Raw genomic sequence first — 23104 nt, 5'->3', positions numbered from 1 at the left:
GGTATATGTGATGTCTGTCACACTAAATTATATTTGTGCGATCTAGTACCTTAAAGTGTATCTGTTTGATAACACTTTCTTAGTTGGAGAATGGTGCGGTTAAATAAATGCCGCTATTTGACTTCCTTCAGTAACTAAGCTTGCTTAGTAAGTTGTGGCGTTGGATCTCTCTGGCGGTTAAATATATGCCGCTGTATGATTCTTACTGTGGTTGGAGATCAGCCTTCTGCAGATAAACACAAGTGGTGTTTTTTTCTTCGTGGTTGTCTTGGCGTTAAGTTCACACTGACGTGAATGCTTTGTGCGGTTCCCGTGACCGCTCTATTTCTTGTTCTTTATTGTCGGTCAGTGACCGATCGAGCTCCTTGAAGGTTGATGGTTCCTGATGATAGCTTAAGTATGGATGATTTTTATCCGTCAGGTGTAGAATCTTTTTGCCGCTTCAGTCAGCTGTTCTTTTACCTTTGTTTATTCTTTGTCGGTCAGTGACCGATCCGATTGCTGTGATGTCAAATGTTACAGTTGCAAAAGATGTGGGACAGTTACCACTGTAACTGTTTGATGATAAGTGCAGTTAAGTGTGCCGCCAGATGGATAATTTCAGTTGAGATGGGTTTAAGTGGGTTACCCTTCCTGTGATGTTTGGTTAGAAGCGCTCCTCTCGTGTCTTGCTAATCCGTATGAAGGTACTCTGGTATCTACGCGTTTCGGCTTCAAAGCCTTTGTCAAGATCTCTGAAATAAACATTGTATTTCATACATTCAAAGACAAACATCCTGAGCAACCCAATCACTGGCTTAGAACTGGATGATAGGCGGTTGATAGCAAAAACAACCCCCATATTATATGAATGAAAAACCACCTTTCTGTTCACAAATTCGGAACCCCAAATTTTTAAAGCTACCACCAGCGGAAATAATTCCAGAAATACAAGATTTTTCGTTAAACCAGCAACCGCCCAAGACACAGGCCAAGCTCCAGCACACCATTTTTCCCCAAATAGGGCTCCAAAACCATGCGCACCCGAAGCATCAGTGAATAAATGAAGCTCACTACTTAAAATCTCCGGAGCTTGAATTAAGGATTTACCATTAAAATCCTTTAAGAAATATTTCCAAACTCTCAAATCTTCCTTTACTTGTACGGACAAACGAATCCTAAAGTGGGGAATTTTAACTCCCACCGTAGCTAAAGATAACCGTCTGCAGAAAATTCTTCCAACCGGAATGATTTTACATGCAAAATTCAGCTTACCAACTAAAGACTGAATGTCCCTTAAGGAAAGTTTTTTCCTTGAAAGGGCCGCATCAATTGAAGATACTAAATCATGAATTTTTTCCAAGGGGAGTCTACATTCCATGGAAACAGCATCAATACAGATGCCCAGAAAACTAATCACAGAAGAAGGGCCTTCAGTTTTCTCACTAGCAACAGGGATCCCAAAATCCCTAGCTACCAACATAAAAGAATCCATCAGAATTTGGCACGAATTAAGCCCTTCAGGACCCACAAAAAGAAAATCATCCAAATAATGAATGACAGATGACAATCCCAAAATCTGCTTAACTACCCATTCTATGAAACAACTAAATTTATCAAAATAAGAACAGGAAATGGAGCAACCCATAGGTAAACATAAGTCCACAAAATAAAAACCATCAACAAAACAACCCAATAAGTGATGACAAGAAGGGTGAACAGGTAAAAGCCTGAATGCCGACTCAATATCCACTTTCGCCAACAAGGCGTTAGGACCTGCTTCCCGAACCAAATCTAAGGCCTTATCAAAAGACGCGTATCTGACTGCAGATAACTCCGGATTAATACCATCATTAACCGAAAAACCTTTCGGGAAAGACAAATGATGAATCAATCTAAATTGATTTGGAACCTTCTTGGGAACAACACCCAGAGGAAAAACTCTTAAATTTTTAAAAGGAGGGACAGAAAACAGGCCCACCATCCTACCCAAAGAGATTTCCTTCTGAATTTTTTCCACCACCACTTCAGGAAAATCCAATGCAGACTTCAAGTTCCCTGAAAAAACAGATTCAATTCCCTCAGAAAAGGGGATTTAAAAACTGTCAGAAAAACCCTTCAACAAAATATCCGAATCAAGCTGCTTAACCTTTCTTCTACCGTACAATTTTAACCAAGCGCCATCTTTTCTACTTTCACTGGCGTCCTGGCTTTGACCAACACTGTCTCCTTTTGCGAAAGATCTACCTTTCTTGAAACATTTGGCACTTGAATGGATTCCTCCACAAAAGGAACATTCGTGCTTGTATTTACAAGCTGTCCCAAATTTACAGGCCCCTTCATTAAATTGAAAACAAAGCCCTTTCCTAAAGGCCACTGCTGATGATGCCGTAGAGGGGGCATTGCTTCCTCCCCCCGGACCTCGAAAGGGCTGACCAGACCTTAATGGAGTCATAAGCTCCAACCATATACCCATATCCCTGTCGTCCCATCTCATTTCAGGCCGAACCGCCAGACGCTGATGGAACTGCTCATCATATCTCCACCATGCAAGCCCTCCATAGGTACGGCAAGCACTAGCAATCTCGTCAAGATAACAAAATAAAGAAGAACAAAGGTCTGGGTTCTTCTCACCAATAACACTAGTCAAAATACAAAAAGCCTTTGACCAATTGGACAATGTTTTTGGCAATTTCCTAAATTTCCTTTTATGCTCTTCCTCCTCTTTCTTAACCGACTCGCTTCTGGAATCATCCTTGACATCAAATACCTGGTCAACCGGAAGCAGTGAAAATATTTCAACAAACTCCCTCTTCCAAATCTTTTCCTTTACCTCTTTAGCTAAATGAATGCCCAGAGGCCCAACAGAACACAAACATGGGCACCTAAAAGCCTGATCTGATACTTTCGATTGCCCAACCATGCTCGCACTACCTGAAATCACAGAACTAGCCTGCTCCGGGGGACCACCCCCAGACGGCACATTCTGAGCAACCCACACCCCAACAGGGCCAGAAGGGCCAACAACACTAGACTGACCGCTACTTTCCAACTGAGAAACTAAATTTTTCAAACCTTTTAACATCAACTCACACCTTGCATCAGAGACACTCGCATCAGGAACAGCAACAGCACCTGTACTCTCACCTGTGTTAGTGGCCACTACAGGTGTCTCCCTTGCAGTGACCGTCTCATTCCTTGCTTCCTGACGTGCTGACTCGCTGCCTTGCCTCTGGCTTTCTCTTTCTTTATATTTCCTTTTTACAGGAGTTCTAGACCTTCTGGGTCTCCCTCGACTGCCTATCCAGGGATCCCCATACTGAAGATTCACCTGCATCCTGACTTTTCCTGTAGCTGACAGGCGAACGGGATCTCACCCGCCGCCGTGACACTGGAATTCTGGAACTGTCTTCTTGTCTTTTTCTTTCAACTTGGACTACCTGAGGCTGACAGGATGCGTAATCCCTGTTAGCTAACCCTCTAACATTATGACTAACACTGTCCTCCCCGGATCCCCTCCTATAATAAATACTCCCCATATCTTTCTTGTATACAGCTTCAACCCCTAACATACCTCCTAACACATTACCCCTAGAACTACCACTTTCCGGAAGTAAGGCCCTAATTAACTGAGATAAAAACTCCAAACCCCTTACCTGTTCCGTAGTCACTGGTCCGGACGTAGACGCTTGTTCATCATCCTCGCTAAAGTCGCTGTAATGCTCATCAATCCACAACGAATCTGCATCTTCCTGCATCCTTGAAGGAAGAGTGTCACTGCTCCGGCCTGCTGACATGTATCTAGAATGCACAGAGTCTGAGGAAAAAGAAACTTTAACCTGCCTAGAGGCAGCCTCCCTACCATCCTTGTCACTTGTTCTATTAATACATTTATTACCCCTCAAATACTCATCCCTACTACTAGCACCTTCTCTAAAACTCTCCCACCTTTCTGAACTACCTGGCCTAACATCCACCTCAGCGTTTTCAGCTCCTAAATCTGTATTGCAATGCTTCCTTTTTGCAACTGCTTTTTTCCCTGTTCCACCTGCCGCTGCCTTAGAGCCTACCTCTGACCTAGGTTCTAAATTACCCCCGGGCTTATTAGCCGTCATATGCCTATCCTGAGTAAAAGTCTCCATATTGCTTCTTATGTTCCTAGGCTTATTAGCCGTTACAGGCCTGTCCTGCCTAGATGCATCAAAATTGCCCCACACATTTAGGCCCTGAGGAGTCGTAATGGCTCCGGTATGTGACACACCAGGCCCAAAGGCCGTAATCATCTCTTGGCCTCCGGAGATATTTTCCCGCCCAACTGAGACATTGCCCATTAACAACTTGGCCCCCTGATTGTCTGAAAAGCCCCTGCTGTAAAATCCCCCAGGCATAATGGCGCTCCTCATCCAAATTCTCTTCGCCAGCCACCATTGCTGCTTCATCCGACACCACCGCTTCACCAAGCAAGACTCCGGCACCTGAAAAAGAAGAAGGATTACCTGCTGCAGTCTCTCCTTGAAGAAACCGCGACTCATCCGGCCTGCTGAAGATTCCGGTCCCGGTCCGACGTCCAACAGCTCCGCCTTTCTTCTCCAATGCCACTCGCTGACCAGATCCTCCTGCTGCCACCGACGACTTCACCAGCTTCCTCTTCCGGCTCCCGGACTCCAGCCTCTTCATGGTGGATGGACTCAGCCTCTCTGACGGGCGGGATCTACGAACCGGCCTGGATACCTCACCGCCCACTGTGACCGCACCTCCGGCTCTGACGTCTTCCTCTTCAGCCAGCTTCTTCCGGATCCACTCCACACCCTTGGAAATCAGCTCCTGGACCGTTCCGATAATCGCCTGGAAATCCGCCATGGTAAGTAAAGACAGGGACGCTTCTCTTCACAGGTCTTCGCTCCTGCTCAGCAAACCAATGAGTGAGCAACGGCTCACGGAACCATGCCCCTATGCCTAGAGTGAGGTCATTGGCCCCTCCTCTCATAGGCATTCCTCCGGGGCTTGATTTCTCATAAGAATAAAGACCGCTACTGACTTTTACTCTTGTATTCAAAGCAATCTTTTTTACTTTCCTGGGCAGGATCTCCTGCAGTCAGGTGTTCCTTAGAACTAAGGTGTCAATGAGCAACGCGTTTCAGCGGAAACACCTATTTTCTCAAGCTCAAATTACCTCTGCTTCTAGTACACTTATATACCCATCAGATTCAATATTAATTATATATAATCACATTCATAAAAAATCATTAAATACATTCTTAAAAACTATTTCACACATATACAGTTTAAAACATTGACATTTTATATAAAAATTATGTTTGCATAAATTCTATATATTCGTATAAATAATTCCATTAAACAATCATATATATAATATGCTCCTAGTTTATATAGTTCGGATGAAACCATTAAGTTTAAAAAAGAGAGGATAAAAAATGTTATGTTATGCTTTGAATACAAGAGTAAAAGTCAGTAGCGGTCTTTATTCTTATGAGAACTGACGGACTAACAGGACACACAAAAGCGATCAGAATTCTGTGAGGATGGATAGATTTGTCTGTATTGCTAGAAGTGGCTATCGAGTGACTGGGACTTCATTTTACAAGTTACGGTGTAAGTAACTAAAGAAACCTTATCAATTAATTATTGCCACCTGTTTGCTTCCAGAATCACCATTTTATTACTAATCCCAACGTGCAAATGAATTGTCTGGGACTTAAACTGACACCTTTGATTTGGTATTGTATTTACCATTTATTCGTTGTATTTCTTGTACATGTCTATCACTTTGTTTTAGCGCACTTTTTTAATGTGTTTTAATTGTGATCTTTTAAATTGTATTGGATACTGCACTTGTATCTGTATTATTGTTTTAGCAGATCTTAATAGGACATTTCCAAGGGAAGTCCCCTATTAGATCAGTAACTGTAACTTTGTTTTAATTTAATTGTTTTACTTTGGATTTGTCACTGGGTCAAGAGGTAAAGAGCCACAATACTTTATTGCGCATAGACCCTTGAGTACAAACAATTCAGATTTTCTACTCAATTTTTCTACTTTATAGTCACATTTTGAAATCCCTATTTCAATAAACTAACATTTTACTGACACAAAAAATGAATTTAACTCAGATACTGTAAATAGTATATATAGTAATAGTTGTATTAAGTGGCTGTTTCTTAGCATCTAGTACAATTTAAAATATTTCCATGTTGTCTTTGGATCACTTATATAATATTCAACTATAATTCTTAATACTGTAACCTATATGTTAATAGATATACAATTACCTTTGTTGGTCTGAATGTAATAAGCTGTTTGAATATTGGAGTCTTATTATACCATGTATGTTCCTGAAACCTCAATAAAAAATATTTTGTTAAAAAAAATAAATAAAATATTTCCATGATGTTTATGGATTACCATGGGCAGGTAATGGAGAAAAAATAGAGAAAATGATCTTACAAGTCACAAAGAATGAGAGCATAGGTAGAAATACAAGTAGACAAAGAGATGGAGAGCATTGAAGACAAACAGACAGGCTTTGTCTGTTAATGAATGACAGCTTTTCAACTGTCTGTTTTTTATTTTTTGAAATGGAAATATTTTATTTTACAGGCTTGGTGGTCTGTTACAGGTCTGGAGTAAAATTTGTGAAATTGCCCAGCGGGGTATAGAATGTAACCCTAATGACAGGGCATAGAGAGCGCTCTTGTTTGACCTTTTGTGTAGCTTCATTGGGCGCTTTGTACTGATCACTCTGCACGTGTTTTCAGGAAGCCTCAGGGATTCAGTACAACTTCAACAACTCCCAACCATCACGCAAGAAATCAGCAGGAGATATCCAGACCTGTCATCTGTTCCCTCAAAGTATCAGTGCCCGCCTGTCTTCAGCTCTTCTAATCTCCCTTGTTGGACTCACACAGATGTGCTTGCCAATTCAGGTACCTGAGGAAGTCATTGCTGTCATTCGTTTTGAAACTGTCAACATAAATGTATGGGAAGGCAACTCTAGTCATACAAATTTGACTGTAGCTTTAGAGCCCTGTAAGGACACTCTGAGATGCATTTCTAAAAAAAAAAAGACTTTAATCCCAAGTATGGGAGAGTTCCATGCAAACATTGTACCTAATTATCAAGGTAGTTGAATCCAATTGTCCATTGATTGTTGAATCCTTTCTCAAAATTGAATTTATTTTTTCAAAATTTCCCCTTTACCTATTGGTTTTAGATTTGTCCTTTTTTCTCCCTTGCTTTTTTATGCAATATGCTGTATTCTTTTTCGGATTTTACTGTAAAATACTTTCTTCTTTGGCTATATCCCTTTCTCTCTTTTTAAAGGGACATTAAACACCTTAAGATAGTAATATAATTTGTTTAATTACAGTAAATGTAGTAAGACAACTTTGCAATATACTTTCATTATTTATTTTGTTCTCCTTTCCTGTAATTTAATTCTGAATATTGTGGACTTTCCAATTCATGTTAAATATGTAAGTGCAGACACAGCTATATTCCACACAGTCATTGGTTGCACACTCTAGTAAGCTATTTATAACCTTTCCTAATTGGCCTCAGCAGAAAATGTAACCAAAGTTATAATATGGCGGTGTCCTGTCGACAATAGCTACCTTGACATGCGCATGCTCACAATTACATAATCACACTTCACATATGTATGAAAGGAATGTGTGGAATGCAGTTATGTAATGAATAGCGGGGCACCACCTTGAACCCCCTGCGGGAGGCAAAAACATACTGAAGAATTACAAGGTAGCGTATATATGTGTGATTACCAACACATACACTGTAAGCAGCAAATCAGTTCCCTCGTCAAGAATTGCTTCCTGCATCTGCGCATGCTATTCATTACATAATCACACTCTACATATTCCTTTCAATCATATATAAAAGTGAGCATGCGCATGTTGAGGTAGCAAATCTCGACAAGGCTTTACCCTTTTATTTTTAATATTGAAACAACTAATATAATTTTTAAAAATACATGTGCAAATTACACTCTGGTTAATCTTTGCTCTGAATACATAATTCAATCAATTATTTATTTAGTGTTTAATGTCGCTTTAAGTTTTCTCCAATGTGGGTAAATCAGTTACTACCAATTCTTTCCCATTGCATATATAATTTTTGCATATAAACACCTTATGTAAATGCTAACTCTAGCAAGCACCACATCAAAATTATGTGAGCACTAAATACAGTAAGATGTTAAAGGGACAGTACTTTTTTATTGTTTAAAAAGAGCTATAAACAAAAAAATAAAATAATATATATATATATAAAATGGGTTAAAAATAAATAGTTTAGTAATAATAATAATAATTGTAGATAACTTGAAAGGCATATTAAACATTCTGGCAGGTTTTAGTATGAGCTCTTAACAAAATTTTTTTGTTAAAAAGAAATATTTTAGTAATAGTAATAACCCATGAATGTTAGTTACCTTGTGGATAATACCATTGCACTACAGTTTTCTATGGTTTATCAGACCCCGCAAAATACTACAGAGTGCAAAGATAAATGCAGGAGCATAAAAATATCTCTGTCTAATTGAGAAAGGAGACCCAGAATATATTAAATAAAAATGATATAAAATACTTATATTATTTTATTTATTGCTATACAGATCATTTGCAATGCAGTTTTGTAGTTAAAGATTATGAGCACAATTACATATGCAGTGTTGCCCCCAAAAGCCGGCGTCACCAAATTTTAGTTGGGTATTGCTATCACATATACGGCGCCACATATAAATGATGCGCGTATATTTCACCTGTCGCCCACTAATTTTACTCCCATAAACTAACATAGAACTGCATCGCAAGTCGGTATCACATATTGAGCCAAGGATTTATACGGGGCATTTGAACAGCCAATAGGATTTCAGTAGCTCTCATCCTATTGGCTGATTTGAAAATGTCAGCCAATAGTAATACAAGGTACCCCATTTTTAAACGGGTACCTTACATTCAATCCCCAGTGTGCGACGGTGATCGTACAAAGAGGATCTCCACGCTGGATGGCTCAGTGGTCGCCGGTCTTGTTCCGCAGTCACCTCTGCTCCGTGTCGCCTTGGTCTTGGATGAAGCTAGAAGATGTCGCTGCCTCCAAGAAGACTTCACTGCCTGGAAGAAGACCTTTTCCGCCAGACTTCAGGAACGTTGAGTACCTATTTGGGGGTTATACTTAGGCTTTTTTTTGGGGGGGGGGTGACTTTTTTTTTCTTAGATTAGGGTTTTTTTTTGGGCTGTAAAAGAGCTGATTGCCCTCTTAAGGGCATAAAAGAGCTAAATGCCCATACAAATGCCCCTTTAGGGGCAATGGGTAGTTTAGGTTTTTTTTAGTGTTGGTTTTTTTTATTTTGGGGGGTTTGGTGGGTGGGGGTTTCACTGTTAGGGGGGACTTAGTATTTTTTACATGTAAAAGAGCTGTTTAACTTAGGGCAATGCCCTAAAATAGGCCCCTTTAAGGGCTATTGGTAGTTTAGTTTAGATTAGGGGGGTGTTTTTATTTTGGGGGGCTTTTTTATTTTCATAGGGATTAGAATTCATTTTTAAATTTTTGATTATTTGGTTTATTTTATTTCTGTAATAGACTTTTTTATTTTTTGTAATTTTAGATTAATTTCATTTAATCTTAGGTGTTTTTTTTTCAAGTAATGTTAGGTTTTTTATTGTAATTGTAATTTAGTATTTTTTTATTGAATCCAATTGGGGTTCATTTAGGGGGTGTTAGGTTAGGGGGCTTATTAATTAAATTAGTTATATGGGTTGTGGGGGGTTTGGCGGTCTAGGAGTTAATAGCTTAATTAGGTTTATTGTAATGTGGTGGGTTGGCGGTTTAGCGGTTAATAGTGTAATTAAGTTAAATGCGTTGTGGGGGGATGGCTAATTAGGGGTTAGTAGATTTATTAGGTAGATTTGCGATGTGGGTGAATGGTGGATTAGGGGTTAATAGATTTATTAGGTAGTTTGCAATGTTGGGGTTGGCAGATTAAGGGGTTAAAACTTTTATTAGGTAGATTGTGATGTGGGTGAATGGCGGATTAGGGGTTAATAGTTTAATTAGACATTTTGTGTTGTGGGGGATTGGCGGTTTAGGGGTTAATACTTGTATTATAAATTGTGATGTGCGATGATGGTGGATATAAGGGTTTTGAGGTGTCTGGTTTATTTTTGGGACGCGGGTTAGACTTTTACAGGATATTTAACTTTTTAAAAAAAAAATCTTAGACGCCAGCAGTTTCTAAACTGCCGTAAGTCACTGGCGACTCCAGCAATATGTATTTACTCACATTTCTGGACATCGCTTGTTTATCTGACTTACAGCAGTTTATGAACTGCCGGCTGGGTTTATGTGATTCCCCGATGTGTGAGGGGAAATTACGGGCGACGCAGGTTTCAGCAGTTACGCTGAAGTTTGTGCCGCAAATGTAATCTCGCCCAATGTATTTAAAGGGACAGTCTACTTAAAATTTGTTATGGTTTAAAAAGATAGATAATGCCTTTGCTACCCATTCCCCAGCTTTGCATAACATTGTTATATTAATATACTATATAACCTCTACATTTACCTGTTTCTAATCCCCTGAAAGCCACCTCATATCTCAGTGCTTTTTTAGCTTTTTACAATCTTGCACAACAGCCAGATAGTGCTAGTTTATGTGTGCCATATAGATAACGTTGTGCTCACGCCTGTGGAGAATGATAATGGTTATACAAGAGCTAGCCCTGATTAGCTAAAATGCAAGATTGCAAAGAGCTTAAACAGTCTGCATTAGAGGTAAAAAGTATATTAATATAACAGTGTTGGTTATGCAAAACTGGCAAATGGGTAATAAAGGGATTATCTATCAATATTTTAATAATAAATAACAATATTTAAGTAGACTTTAATACATATACGCTCATTATATATCAGCAATTAGAAACGCGTTGCAAAGGATCTGTATAGCAATAAATAAAATAAACGTGTTGTAAGCAATTTTTATCATTTTTATTGAACATGCTGTGTCTCTTTTATCTCAGCAGCCACTCTGTAGTATGTTGCGAGGTCTGGTAAACCATAGAAAACTGCAGTACGCAGTGGCATTATCCACAAGGTAACTAACATTCATGGGTTAATACTTTTACTAAACTATTTATTTTTAACAAAAACAGTTTGTTACGGGGATAGTCTAGTCAAAATGAAACTTTCATGATTCAGATAGAGCATGCAATTTTAAGCAACTTTCTAATTTACTCCTATTAACAGACTTTCTTCATTCTCTTTGCAAGAATTTAAGCTTAGGAATCGGCCAATTTTTGGTTCAGCACCTGGGTAGCGTCTGCTGATTGGTGGCTACACTTTTGACTATAGTATTCCTTTAAGAGCTCATACCAAAAACTGCCAAAATGTTTAATTTACCTTAAAGCTTTTTTGGCTACACTTATGTATATAGCAAGGTATCATACAGCTATATTGACTGACTGTTATCCCCTGTTTTATATGGGCCTAGTACTAGGTGAGGAACCCCCAATCTATTGTAATCTATCTAATGGAACTTTTGTTTTTTAGGAATGTATAGTCTTGCACAGGAGGAGCTTGAAGATGTGGATGCCCCGGATATTAAAATCCTGCAGGAATCTAGCAAAAGTGACTCAGCTACACAATATTTTAATGGGGTAGCTCAGAGAAGGCCTACTCCGGAGCCAGCAGAACTCTATGAAAACTTCCAAAAAAGAAATGAAAGATATATCAATCAAAAGGTAATATCAGCTATATAAATAGAACATGTTTTACAAATGACAACCTCATCTAAATTGTGAATTAATTGTTTACTTTAAATATATCTAAACAAATGACCTCCTCTTACCCAAAGACATCTTCATAGTATGGGTGTCTGCTCAGAAGCCTAAGGGCTGATGATAAATTGTGTGTGTTTCACTAAAAACAGACTATGGAGCCGATTTAACAAATGTCGGACGGACATGATCCTCTGTATCGAATCATGTTAGCCCGACATCGTTAAATGTCGACAGCATACGCACCTCAGAAGTGGTGAACGAGTTAAGAAGCAGCGGTCTTACGACCACTGCTTCTTAACTTATGTTTCCGGCGAGTCTAAAAGCATGTTAAATCGGCCTCTATAACTAAAGAAAATGGAAATACTAAATACAAAACACAGTTTTAATTAAATTCCAAATTCCATTGTAATAAAAGTCAATTTTTTTGGTGATAAAGTTTCTTGACTATGGGTCCAGTTTTCCTAAATCTGTCAGCCCCAAAGCTTAGAATGTCAGTTAATATTCAGTTCTCCTTTATTATACTTCATGTTTCTATTTGTTGTTACTTTTACTTTTCTCTCCTTAGATGTTTTTCTTTTCATGCCCCACTTACCAGCTTTGTTTCACAATATATTTATATCCTCATTCTCTTTCCTAACTTTTCTTTTTTCTTTTGGATTTTATCTGCTGGAGTGTTTTACATTATTTTCAAATTATTATCAGGTATTTGTAGAGCGCCAACAGATTCTGCAGTGCTATAAATATAGGCAGTATACAAGATAACATTTATAGGGATCAAATGGGTAGAGGGCCCTGCCGAGAGTTGCACTGTTGTAAACGGCTCTTATGAAGGCGATCTACAATCAGCTGGGCTCATAGACTTACAGTCTAAGGGGTTTAAGGGGAAAGCAATGGAGTTAGGAAAGATTAGTGTAGGTTGTATGCATCCCTGAATAGTAGAGTCTTTAGGGAGCGCTTGAATCTGTTAAAATTAGGGAAGAGTCTTGTAGAGTGAGGCAGGGAGTTCCACAAGATAGGGGCTGGTCTGGAGAAGTCCTGTAAACGGGAATGTGAGGAGGTAACAAGAGAGGAGGAGATTGTGAGCAGAGCGAAGAGGACGGGAGAGAAAGTATCTGGAGACAAGGTCTGAGATGTAGGGGGGAGCAGTGCAGTTGAGGGCTTTGTATGTCAGAAAGAGGATTTTGTGTTTAATCCTGGAGGCAAGAGAAAGCCAGGGAAAGAATTCGCAGAGAGGTGCAGCAAATGAATAGCTTTATTTTGGCATTTTAAATAGCTGGTTTCCTTCCTAAGATAGGGAGAGTCCACGGCTTCATTCCTTACTGTTGGGAAATACATCACCTGACCACAAAGAGGAGGCAAAGACACCCCCGCCAAAGACTTAAATATCCCTCCCACTTCCTCATTACCCCAGTCATTCTTTGCCTTTCATCACTTTAGGAGCTGGAAGAGAAGTGGCAGAAGATTTAGAGAGTCCTGAAAAAGGGTATCTGCCCTTCAAAATAGGACTGGAGTTTTAAGTAGTCATGTCAACCTCTCAGTGAGAGTATTGATGAAAGTTAGAGTCTGGAGATGCAGGGAAAGTTTTTCTGTGAAACCATCCAGACTACTGCTAACATCTCATAAGCAATCAGTGTTGACGATTTTCACTGCCTGCTTTCTTTCACTCAAGTTCATGTCAGGAGCCCTGCTATAAGACTGTCACACTTGAGAGGCTGTGTTCTGTTCCACAGTATGGATCCTGGAGGTAAGATCGTTTCAATTTTTACACATAAAATGCTATAACAGGGTCACAGTGTGGCTCCTTTATACCTTGATAGGATCCAGGGTTAATATCCTCTGAAGGGGGTTTATTGAACAGTTGGGGCTAATTAATCAGTGTATTAATTATTTACATGCAGCTTTGTGTGATTTTTTTCCTGGGCTGATAAACTGTGTGTTTTTGGCTGGAACAAACAGGTTTCACTTTTAAGTTTCACTTTCATTTTTGAAAGTGTTACACAGCTCCTATTACTTGCTGTACTTGTAATAACAGGGGAAGTACTGTCTTGCACTCCATGTGACCGGGTGTCGTCTATGTTAATTTCCTCCATTCCGGCTGAGACTTGAACCTGAGGAGAGCGTTTCCTCTGTTAACTGTCTGGGTATAGGAGGTGGTGAGTGCCCCAGCCATTGGGAGACCAAAGGTGCAGTTTTCTATAATAAAAAACGTTTTTATTTGTGTCCTTCTGTGGGTATAGCCTAAGTTATGGTGAACTCTGACATGTTAGAAGGTACTCCTTCTGTACTAAATCATTATATTGTGAGGAGGCCGTGGTTTTCCCGCCCACTCAATTATGTTCTACATGCCTTAACACCGTTATAAAGTCTAAGAAGGGAGACAAGCCTGCTAAGGCTCATAGTCCCTTTGAGCCGTCTACCTCTCAGGACTCGGCGTCCCATGAGATTACTACCCTTGCTACATTATCCACTCCACATGCAGTTCCCTGTAGCACATTTAATCCTCCATCCGGAGGGGGGCTTCTTCCTGTGGACTTTGCTAGGCAGTTACAAACGGCGGTGTCTGCGGCCCTCAGTGCATTACCTCGCTCTAACAAACGCAAGAAAAAGGTTAAACATAGCTCTTCTGACCCGGAGTCATCTAAATATTTATCAGATTTAGCTATTATGTCCCAGTTATCCGATGATGAGTTAAGCTATATAGCTTCAGAGGGTGAACTTGCTGGGTCGGATTCCTTAGTTTCTAAGCCTCCTGCTGTGGAGAAACTTTAGATTTAAAATTGAGCACTTGCATTTTTTTATTAAGGGAGGTTCTCTCTACGTTAAAGGTTCCAGAGGCCATTCTGCCTGAAGAACCTATGATAACTAAGTTAGACAGAGTTTTCGAAGACAGGAACGTTTCTTTGACTTTTCCTTTGCTGGTTAAGATGGCAAACATTATTAAAAATGAATGGGAAAAAATTGGTTCTTCCTTTTCCCCCTCGTCTACTTTTAAAAATTTGTTCCCGGTCCCGGACTCTCAACTAGATAAGTGGGGCTCCATTCCTAAGGTGGATGGTGCTATCTCTATGCTTGCTAAATGTACTACTATACCTCTTGAGGATAGTTCAGAGAGCCGATGGATAAGAAAATGGAAACCTTTCTGAGAAAGATGTTTCAACATACAGGATTTTTGTTTCAACCGGCGGCTGCAGTTGCCGTGGTTGCCGGAGCGGCTACCTACTGGTGCGACTCTTTGTCGGAACTCATTGAGGTGGAGTCTCCCCTCGAGAATATTCAAGACAGAATTAAAGCTCTGAGAATTTCTAATTCTTTTATCTGTGATGCGAACATGCAAATTATTCGCCTAAATGCAAAGGCCTCTGGCTTTGCGGTCCTAGCCCGCTGGGTGCTCTGGTTAAAGTCTTGGTCTGCGGATATGACTTCAAAGTCCAGACTCTTTTCTCTTCCCCTCAAGGGAAATATTTTATTTCGTCCAGGCCTGGACTCCATTATTTCTACGTTTACCGGAAGCAAGGGTGCCATCCTACCGCAAGATAAGAAGAACAAGTCTTAGGGATGACAATCTTCTAATTTTCGTTTCTTTCATTCTGACAAATCCCAACGACAACAATCCTCCTCCAAGCCCGAGCAACCCAAGAGTACTTGGAAGCAGGCTCAGTCCTGGAATAAATCCAAGCTGTATGAGAAAGGGGCAGCCCCCGATCCGGGATCAGATTGTTTAGCGGGCAGACTGTCTCTTTTTTCAGACACCTGGTTCAAGGACGTACAGGATCCGTGGGTCCTGGAGGTGGTATCTCAGGGATACAAGATAGGCTTCAAATCTCATCTGCCAAGGGGCAGATTTCTTCTCTTGAATCTGTCTACCGGACCAGAAAAGAGGGATGCCATTTTAGGGTGCGTTCGGGATCTATCCTCTTTAGGAGTTGTTGTCCCGGTGCCTATCAAAGAAAGAGGTTTGGGGTTTTATTCAAACCTTTTCATGGTCCCAAAGAAGGAGGGAACTTTCCGCCCAATTCTGGACCTAAAGTGCTTAAACAAATTTCTCAGTGTCCTTCCTTCAAGATGGAGATGATAAGGTCCATCCTTCCTTTAATTCAGGAAGGCCAGTTTATTACCACTATAGATCTGAGGGACACTTACCTTCATGTTCCAATACATAGGGAACACTTTCAGTTCCTGAGGTTTGCATTCCTGGACCAGCACTTCCAGTTCATTACCCTTTCATTTGGCCTAGCTACTGCTCCAAGAATCTTTATGAAGGTTCTGGGGCCTCTTCTAGCCTTTACCAGAACTCAGGGTATTGCAGTAACCCCATACTTGGACAATATTCTGGTGCAAGCACCATCCTTTTGTCTTGCAGAAGAATTCTCGGAGTCCCTTCTCAGTCTTCATCGATCACATGGATGGTAGATAAACTTGGAAAAAAATGTATCTTACCGTACCAGGGTGGAATTCCAGGGTACTATAATAGACCCCATATCCATAAGGATATTTCTAACAGACCAGAGACGTTGCAAGCTAACTTCGGCATGTCTTGCCCTCCGGACCTCCTTGAGTCCCTATGTGGCTCAGTGTATGGAGGTGATTGTTCTCATGGTGTCCTGCATGGACATCATTTCTTTTGCCAGGTTCCATCTCAGACCTTTACAACTGTGCATGCTGAGGCAGTGGAACAGCGATCATTCAGATCTGTCTCAACAGATTGTATTGGACTGCCGGTCAAGAGAATCACTCTCTTGGTGGCTCTGTCCAGATCATCTGTCCCGAGTGACATGCTTCTTAAGACCATCCTGGGAGATTGTGACTACGGACAAAAGCCTATCCGGATGGGGAGTTGTTTGGGGTGCCAGGAAGGCACAGGGGTTGCGGACTCAGGATGAGTTCTCCCTCCCAATCAATATTTTGGAACTACAGGTAATCTTCAAGGCTTGGCCACTTCTGGGTTCGTCACAGTTTATAAGATTCCAATCAGACAATATAACCTCGGTGGCTTACATCAACCATCAGGGGGTAACGAGAAGTTCCTTGGCGATGAAGAAAGTATCTCAGATTCTGGAATAGGCGGAGGCCCACAGCTGTTCACTGTCAGCGATCCACATTCTTGGTGTGGACAACTGGGAGGCGGATTTTCTCAGCAGGCGATCTAATAGATGCACTAGCAGTGCCCTGGAGGTTCAAACTCATATATCTTTTTCCTCCATTACCTCTCCTTCCTCGAGTGGTGGCCCCCATCAAGCAGGAGCGGGTTTCAGTAATCCTGATTGCTCCATCGCGGTCATGAAGGACGTGGTTTGCGGATCTAGTGGGGATGTCCTCATCTCCTCCGTGGAAATTACCTTGTCGCAGAGACCTGCTGCTACAAGGTCCATTTGTTCATCAAAATCTAGATTCTCTGAGGCTGACTGCGTGGAGATTGAATGCTTAGTCTTAGCCAAGAGAGGTTTTTCTGAGAGTGTCATTGATACTCTTATTCAAGCTTGTAAACCAGTTACTCGGCGTATCTACCACAAGGTGTGGAGGACCAACTTATTCTGGTGTGTAGAGCGTGGTTTTTTCTGGCACAGAGTTAAGGTTGCCAGGATCTTATCTTTTCTCCAGGATGGGCTGGAGAAGGGCCTTTCTGCTAGTTCCCTGAGGGGACAGATTTTGGCCCTGTTGGTTTTATTGAACAAGAGACTGGCTGAGCTTCCAGACATGCAGTCCTTTGTTACGGCTCTGATTAGGATCAGACTTGTGTTTAGATCTGGGGCTCCTCCTTGGAGCCTAAATCTTGTACTTCCGGTTTTGCAACAGGTTCCGTTTGAGCCTCTGCATTCCGTTGACATTAAATGGTTATCTTGGAAGGTTCTCTTTTTATTGGCTATTGCCTCTGCGCTCAGAGTTTCTGAGATCTCTGCTTTGCAATGTGAGCCCCCTTATCTGATTATTCATGCAGATAAGGCAGTTTTACGTACTAAATTAGGTTTTCTTCCTAAGGTTGTGTCGGATCGCAACATCAATCAGGAGATTGTTTCCTTTCTTGTGTCCTAATCCTTCTTCATCGAAGGAACGCTTACTTCACAATTTGGATGTGGTTTGCGCCTTGAAGTTCTATCTTCAGGCTACTAAGGAGTTTAGGCAATCTTCCTTTTTGTTTGTTGTCTATTCAGGGAAGCATAAGGGGCAGAAGGCTACTTCGACTTCCCTATCTATTTTGGTTAAGGAGTGTCATCCGCTTAGCTTACAAGACAGTGGGACATCGTCCTCCTGAGAGGATAATGGCTCATTACACTAGAGCAGTGGAATCCTCTTGGTCCTTTAAGAATGAGGCCTCTATGAATCTATTACTATTCAGCTGCCGATTTGGTTAATTCCGAGAGCTGAAAAAGTGCTTTGAGTCCCACTGGGAGAAAGGCGCTATATAAATACTGTAACAATATTAAAATAAATTAAAACTTCTAAGCACTAAAAATACCTGCACACATCAAAATAAGATTGCACTCTGGAGGCAATCTAAATGAGAACCCAAATGAAAAAAACAGAGATAGATGTGGCGCTAAAGGCAGCACGGTATATACTAAAGATACGGCAAGAGAAATACCTAATATTGATAATAACTGTTATACATAAATATGATAAAAATGATGAAAAAACAAACAGCGGACTCAAAAGTTATTAATAAACAGCGGACTCAAAAGTTATTAGTAAAATCTCAGAATCTTTATATTTGAAATTAATACTTTATATTTGAAATTAATACTTTGTTAAAATCAATCGATAGCAAAAGTTAAAGGTACATAGGAATACACATAAAAAATGATATACAATAACACTAAATGAACCACCGGTGGTTTAATTTAATAATAAAAAACTGGTAATATCTAAAAAAGAGGAGCTGATTTCCCTTAAGCGTAAATCAATGTGGGTAAGGCTGAAATGTCCACTTAGCAAATGATTGTCAAATATAGAAATCCAACAATAAAAAAGGATTTGATTTAAAAGGTCAAATGAGCAAAGAGACCCGTTAGTTTCTGTAGTAATTCAATGTATCCAGACAGTCAACAGGAATCCCCAATCCAAGCTGACAAGTTATGAAAGTTTAAATGATAATACCTTTTGCGCTGCAGGACAAATACCTCTGGGCAGGCTCTCTTTTAGATTCAGAGACTCACCAGACACTTCGGTCGATTCCTGTATGTAGTGACCGGGTAGCTAAGTCCCTTCTCGCAGCTTTTTTCTGTTAGCCTGTCTGCCGTGGTGCTTCGTCGGCAAACGTTTGGCGTGTGACGTCAGGTCGAGCGTCACGTGGCTGAAATCCTCCAATCAGTGTGGGGATTCCCCGCTGTCGGTATTGCTGCGGGAAATTTGAAATCCGGACAATCTCAGAGCGCTCTGATGGATAGTGGTAGTAGTTCAAAGTTGCATTGAACTACTACCACTATCCATCAGAGCGCTCTGAGATTGTCCGGATTTCAAATTTCCCGCAGCAATACCGACAGCGGGGAATCCCCACACTGATTGGAGGATTTCAGCCACGTGACGCTCGACCTGACGTCACACGCCAAACGTTTGCCGACGAAGCACCACGGCAGACAGGCTAACAGAAAAAAGCTGCGAGAAGGGACTTAGCTACCCGGTCACTACATACAGGAATCGACCGAAGTGTCTGGTGAGTCTCTGAATCTAAAAGAGAGCCTGCCCAGAGGTATTTGTCCTGCAGCGCAAAAGGTATTATCATTTAAACTTTCATAACTTGTCAGCTTGGATTGGGGATTCCTGTTGACTGTCTGGATACATTGAATTACTACAGAAACTAACGGGTCTCTTTGCTCATTTGACCTTTTAAATCAAATCCTTTTTTATTGTTGGATTTCTATATTTGACAATCATTTGCTAAGTGGACATTTCAGCCTTACCCACATTGATTTACGCTTAAGGGAAATCAGCTCCTCTTTTTTAGATATTACCAGTTTTTTATTATTAAATTAAACCACCGGTGGTTCATTTAGTGTTATTGTATATCATTTTTTATGTGTATTCCTATGTACCTTTAACTTTTGCTATCGATTGATTTTAACAAAGTATTAATTTCAAATATAAAGTATTAATTTCAAATATAAAGATTCTGAGATTTTACTAATAACTTTTGAGTCCGCTGTTTATTAATAACTTTTGAGTCCGCTGTTTGTTTTTTCATCATTTTTATCATATTTATGTATAACAGTTATTATCAATATTAGGTATTTCTCTCGCTATATAAATACTAGTTATTATAGTTATTATGGATCAGATTTGTAAGGCGGCTACCTGGTCCACCTTACATACTTTTTCAAAATTTTACAAGTTTGATGTTTTTGTTTTGGCTGAAGTAGCTTTCAGGAGAAAAGTTTTGCAGGCTGTGGTGCCCTCAGAATAGGGTCCGTCTCTTCCTTTTTGTTCCCTCCTATTATTCATTCAGTATCCTCTGGAGCTTGGGTATAGTTTTCCCAAAAGTAAGGAATGAAGCCGTGGACTCTCCCTATCTTAGGAAGGAAAAAATAATTTATGCTTACCAGATAAATTCCTTTCCTTCCGGATAGGGAGAATCCACGGACCCTGCTCATTTTTTTCTTGTCTATGGGCGGTCCTCTATTATTTATTTTATTCTTCTGACAGCATTTATACCCTAATGTTTCTCCTACTTTTCCTTGTTTCCTCGGCAGAATGACAGGGGTAATGAGGAAGTGGGAGGGATATTTAAGCCTTTGGCTGGGGTGTCTTTGCCAGGTGTTGTATTTCCCAACAGTAAGGAATGAAGCCGTGGACTCTCCCTATCCGGAAGGAAAGGAATTTATCTGGTAAGCATAAATTATGTTTTTGCCTGTGGTGTCCCTGCCTATGCTAAAAGTACCTATAATTATATATTTATTATAGAAAAGCTGTGTAAACATAGCCAGCAGAAGAAATCACACTCCCAGTGGGATGTAAGAGAGATAAGTAATAAAATGTTAATTTTCAATTGTTCTCTTTAAGGGCCTGATAATCTAAATCTCTCTGTTTTGGCGAGGTTATCTAAGTTGTTTTGTCAGTGCTGTGAGGTTCCATAAATAATTCCAGAAAGGCAAATTTTACATTGATTGCTGTATATCTAGGTATGCAGGGTTACAATATAATGCAAAAAAAAGTTTCCAAAAATGTTGTGTGATTTCTCTCCATGTCAGCGAATTTTTGGTCATCAAGTCCTAAATATTTGGCTTTGATATGCAGACAGAGATAATATACAGAAGCACGTGTGTGTACAGAAAGTGATAACATAAGGAGATATGATTTCCCTGCAAGCTCAATCTTTTTTAATGGGTTCTCGTTTCAATGAAACCCCCCAGCTATTTCATATACAAAAATAAATCCAGAGAACCATTTCTCATACATTTTATACTCTGCAGCTGGTATAACAAATTATTAGAAACAAATTAAGGGAAAATCAGATTTGCAGTATACTGTCCATAAACTAACATTTATGTTCCTTTCCCTTACCTCCTTTCCTTTCTCTCTGCTGCATCCCCCTCTCAAATTCAACCCCTCCGCCCAATAATTCTAGATCACTTCTTAGGGAACAAAATACCTAAGGAAATAGATTGTTCTGTTTCATGTCTATACCTGTGATTATCTTTCTCTTGAGCAGGGGCAGTTACAAGAAAGGCTACAAGTTGATAATGAAACAACAAATGAAAGGGCTGAATTGTCAGATAAGCCACCAATACATATGCCCATCTTTATGGGGAAGAACATTATCACATCTTGCCATGGAAAGCCACACACAACATTTTACGGAGGCTGCTTTAATGGAACAAAGAAATATAGTAAGTGGACACCAATAAAAGTGCTAACTCCGCTAGAAGTAAGCTTTTTCGTGCTGCGCTCGTATTACAAGTTAAAAGTAAAACGTTTTCTCTAGCGCTAACCCGATGTGCGCAAAAAGCCAAAGTTAGAATATCGCGACTGCATTAACATGTTACTCCATAGAAGTCAGTGGAGCAAAAAAAAATGGGGGGAAAAACTAACACCGTACTCGCTTGCAAACAAAAAAATATTAGTATTTCACATTACAATGTTCTTCACATAGCAGAATATATTCTATTTATTCACACATATATATACAGGTAGCCCTCAGTTTACGCTGGGGTTAGGTTCCAGAAGGAATGGTTGTACATCGAAACCGTTGTAAATTGAATCCCAGTTTATAATGTAAGTCAATGGGAAGTGAGGGAATTAGGTTCCAGGCCCCTCTCAAAATTGTTATAAGTAACAACTAATACATTATTTTTAAAGCTTTGAAATGAAGACTTTAAAGGGACAGTCTAGTATAAATTTAACTTTCATTATTCAGATAGGACTTTTCATTTTAATCAACTTTCCAATTTACTTTTATCATCAAATTTGCTTTTTTCTCTTGGTATTCTTAGTTTAAACTAAACATAGGTAGGCTCATGTGCTAATTTCTAAGCCTTTGAGGGCTGCCTCTTATCACATGCTTTTTAAATCTCTTTTCAACACAAAGAGACAGAAAGTACATGTAGGCCATTTAGATAACACTGTGTTCAGGCACAGGGGGTTATTTAAGATTTAGCACAAAACAATGCTACATTTAAGACAATAGATAATAAACAGTCACAGTCATGTGATCAGGGGGCTGGAAGAAGGTTCCTAGAAACAAGGTAATCACAGAGGTAAAAGGTGTATTAATATAACTGTGTTGGTTGTGCAAAACTGGGTAATGGGTAATAAAGGGATTATCTATCTTTTAAAACAATAACAATTCTATGGTAGACTGTCCCTTTAAATGCTAAACAGCATTATAAACCTAATAAAATAACCACACAACACAGAATATATAATTAAACTAAGTTAAATGAACAAAAACATTTGCTAAACAGCATTATAAACCTAATAAAACAATCACACAACACAGACTTCATTTGCATTTTTTTCTGCAAACAGTCCTTTCTATGCATTCCAATCTGGACTGATTTATAGACAGGAAGATCTTGTTCCTTTGAAATCTGCTCGATAGCTCAGGTCTGGTTAAACTGATTAATTTCAGCTTGCTTGGCTTTGCTGCAACACAAGCGAACAGTTCCACCTACTGGCTATTTTAATAAATGCACTGCTTCTCAATGCTTTTCAATAGCAGTCACATGACTGGAAAAAAAGGTTGTTATTCTGAAACGGTGTAAATTGAACCGTTGTAAACCGAGGGCCATCTGTATATATATATAATGGTATTTTGGTACAAGATATATCTATATATATATATAAAATCATATATAGGTATAGAAATATACAGGAATATATATTTAAAG

General features: G+C 39.8%; 1 protein-coding gene across 1 annotated transcript in view; it reads left to right on the top strand.

Moving 5' to 3' along the window:
• The window catches only part of KIAA2012 (KIAA2012 ortholog), a 306316-nt gene that overhangs the window by 4208 nt on the left and 279004 nt on the right, over positions 1–23104 (top strand). The window contains exons 3-5 of the mRNA XM_053713277.1: positions 6756–6923; positions 11557–11747; positions 21427–21604. Coding sequence (XP_053569252.1) covers positions 6756–6923; positions 11557–11747; positions 21427–21604 — 537 coding nt within the window. The remainder of the gene's footprint in view (positions 1–6755; positions 6924–11556; positions 11748–21426; positions 21605–23104) is intronic.

Source organism: Bombina bombina, chromosome 1 (assembly GCF_027579735.1).
Source record: "Bombina bombina isolate aBomBom1 chromosome 1, aBomBom1.pri, whole genome shotgun sequence".
NCBI lineage: Eukaryota > Metazoa > Chordata > Amphibia > Anura > Bombinatoridae > Bombina > Bombina bombina.
The sequence above is the reverse complement of the archived record's forward strand: the minus strand, read 5'-3'. Positions and strand labels throughout refer to the sequence as shown.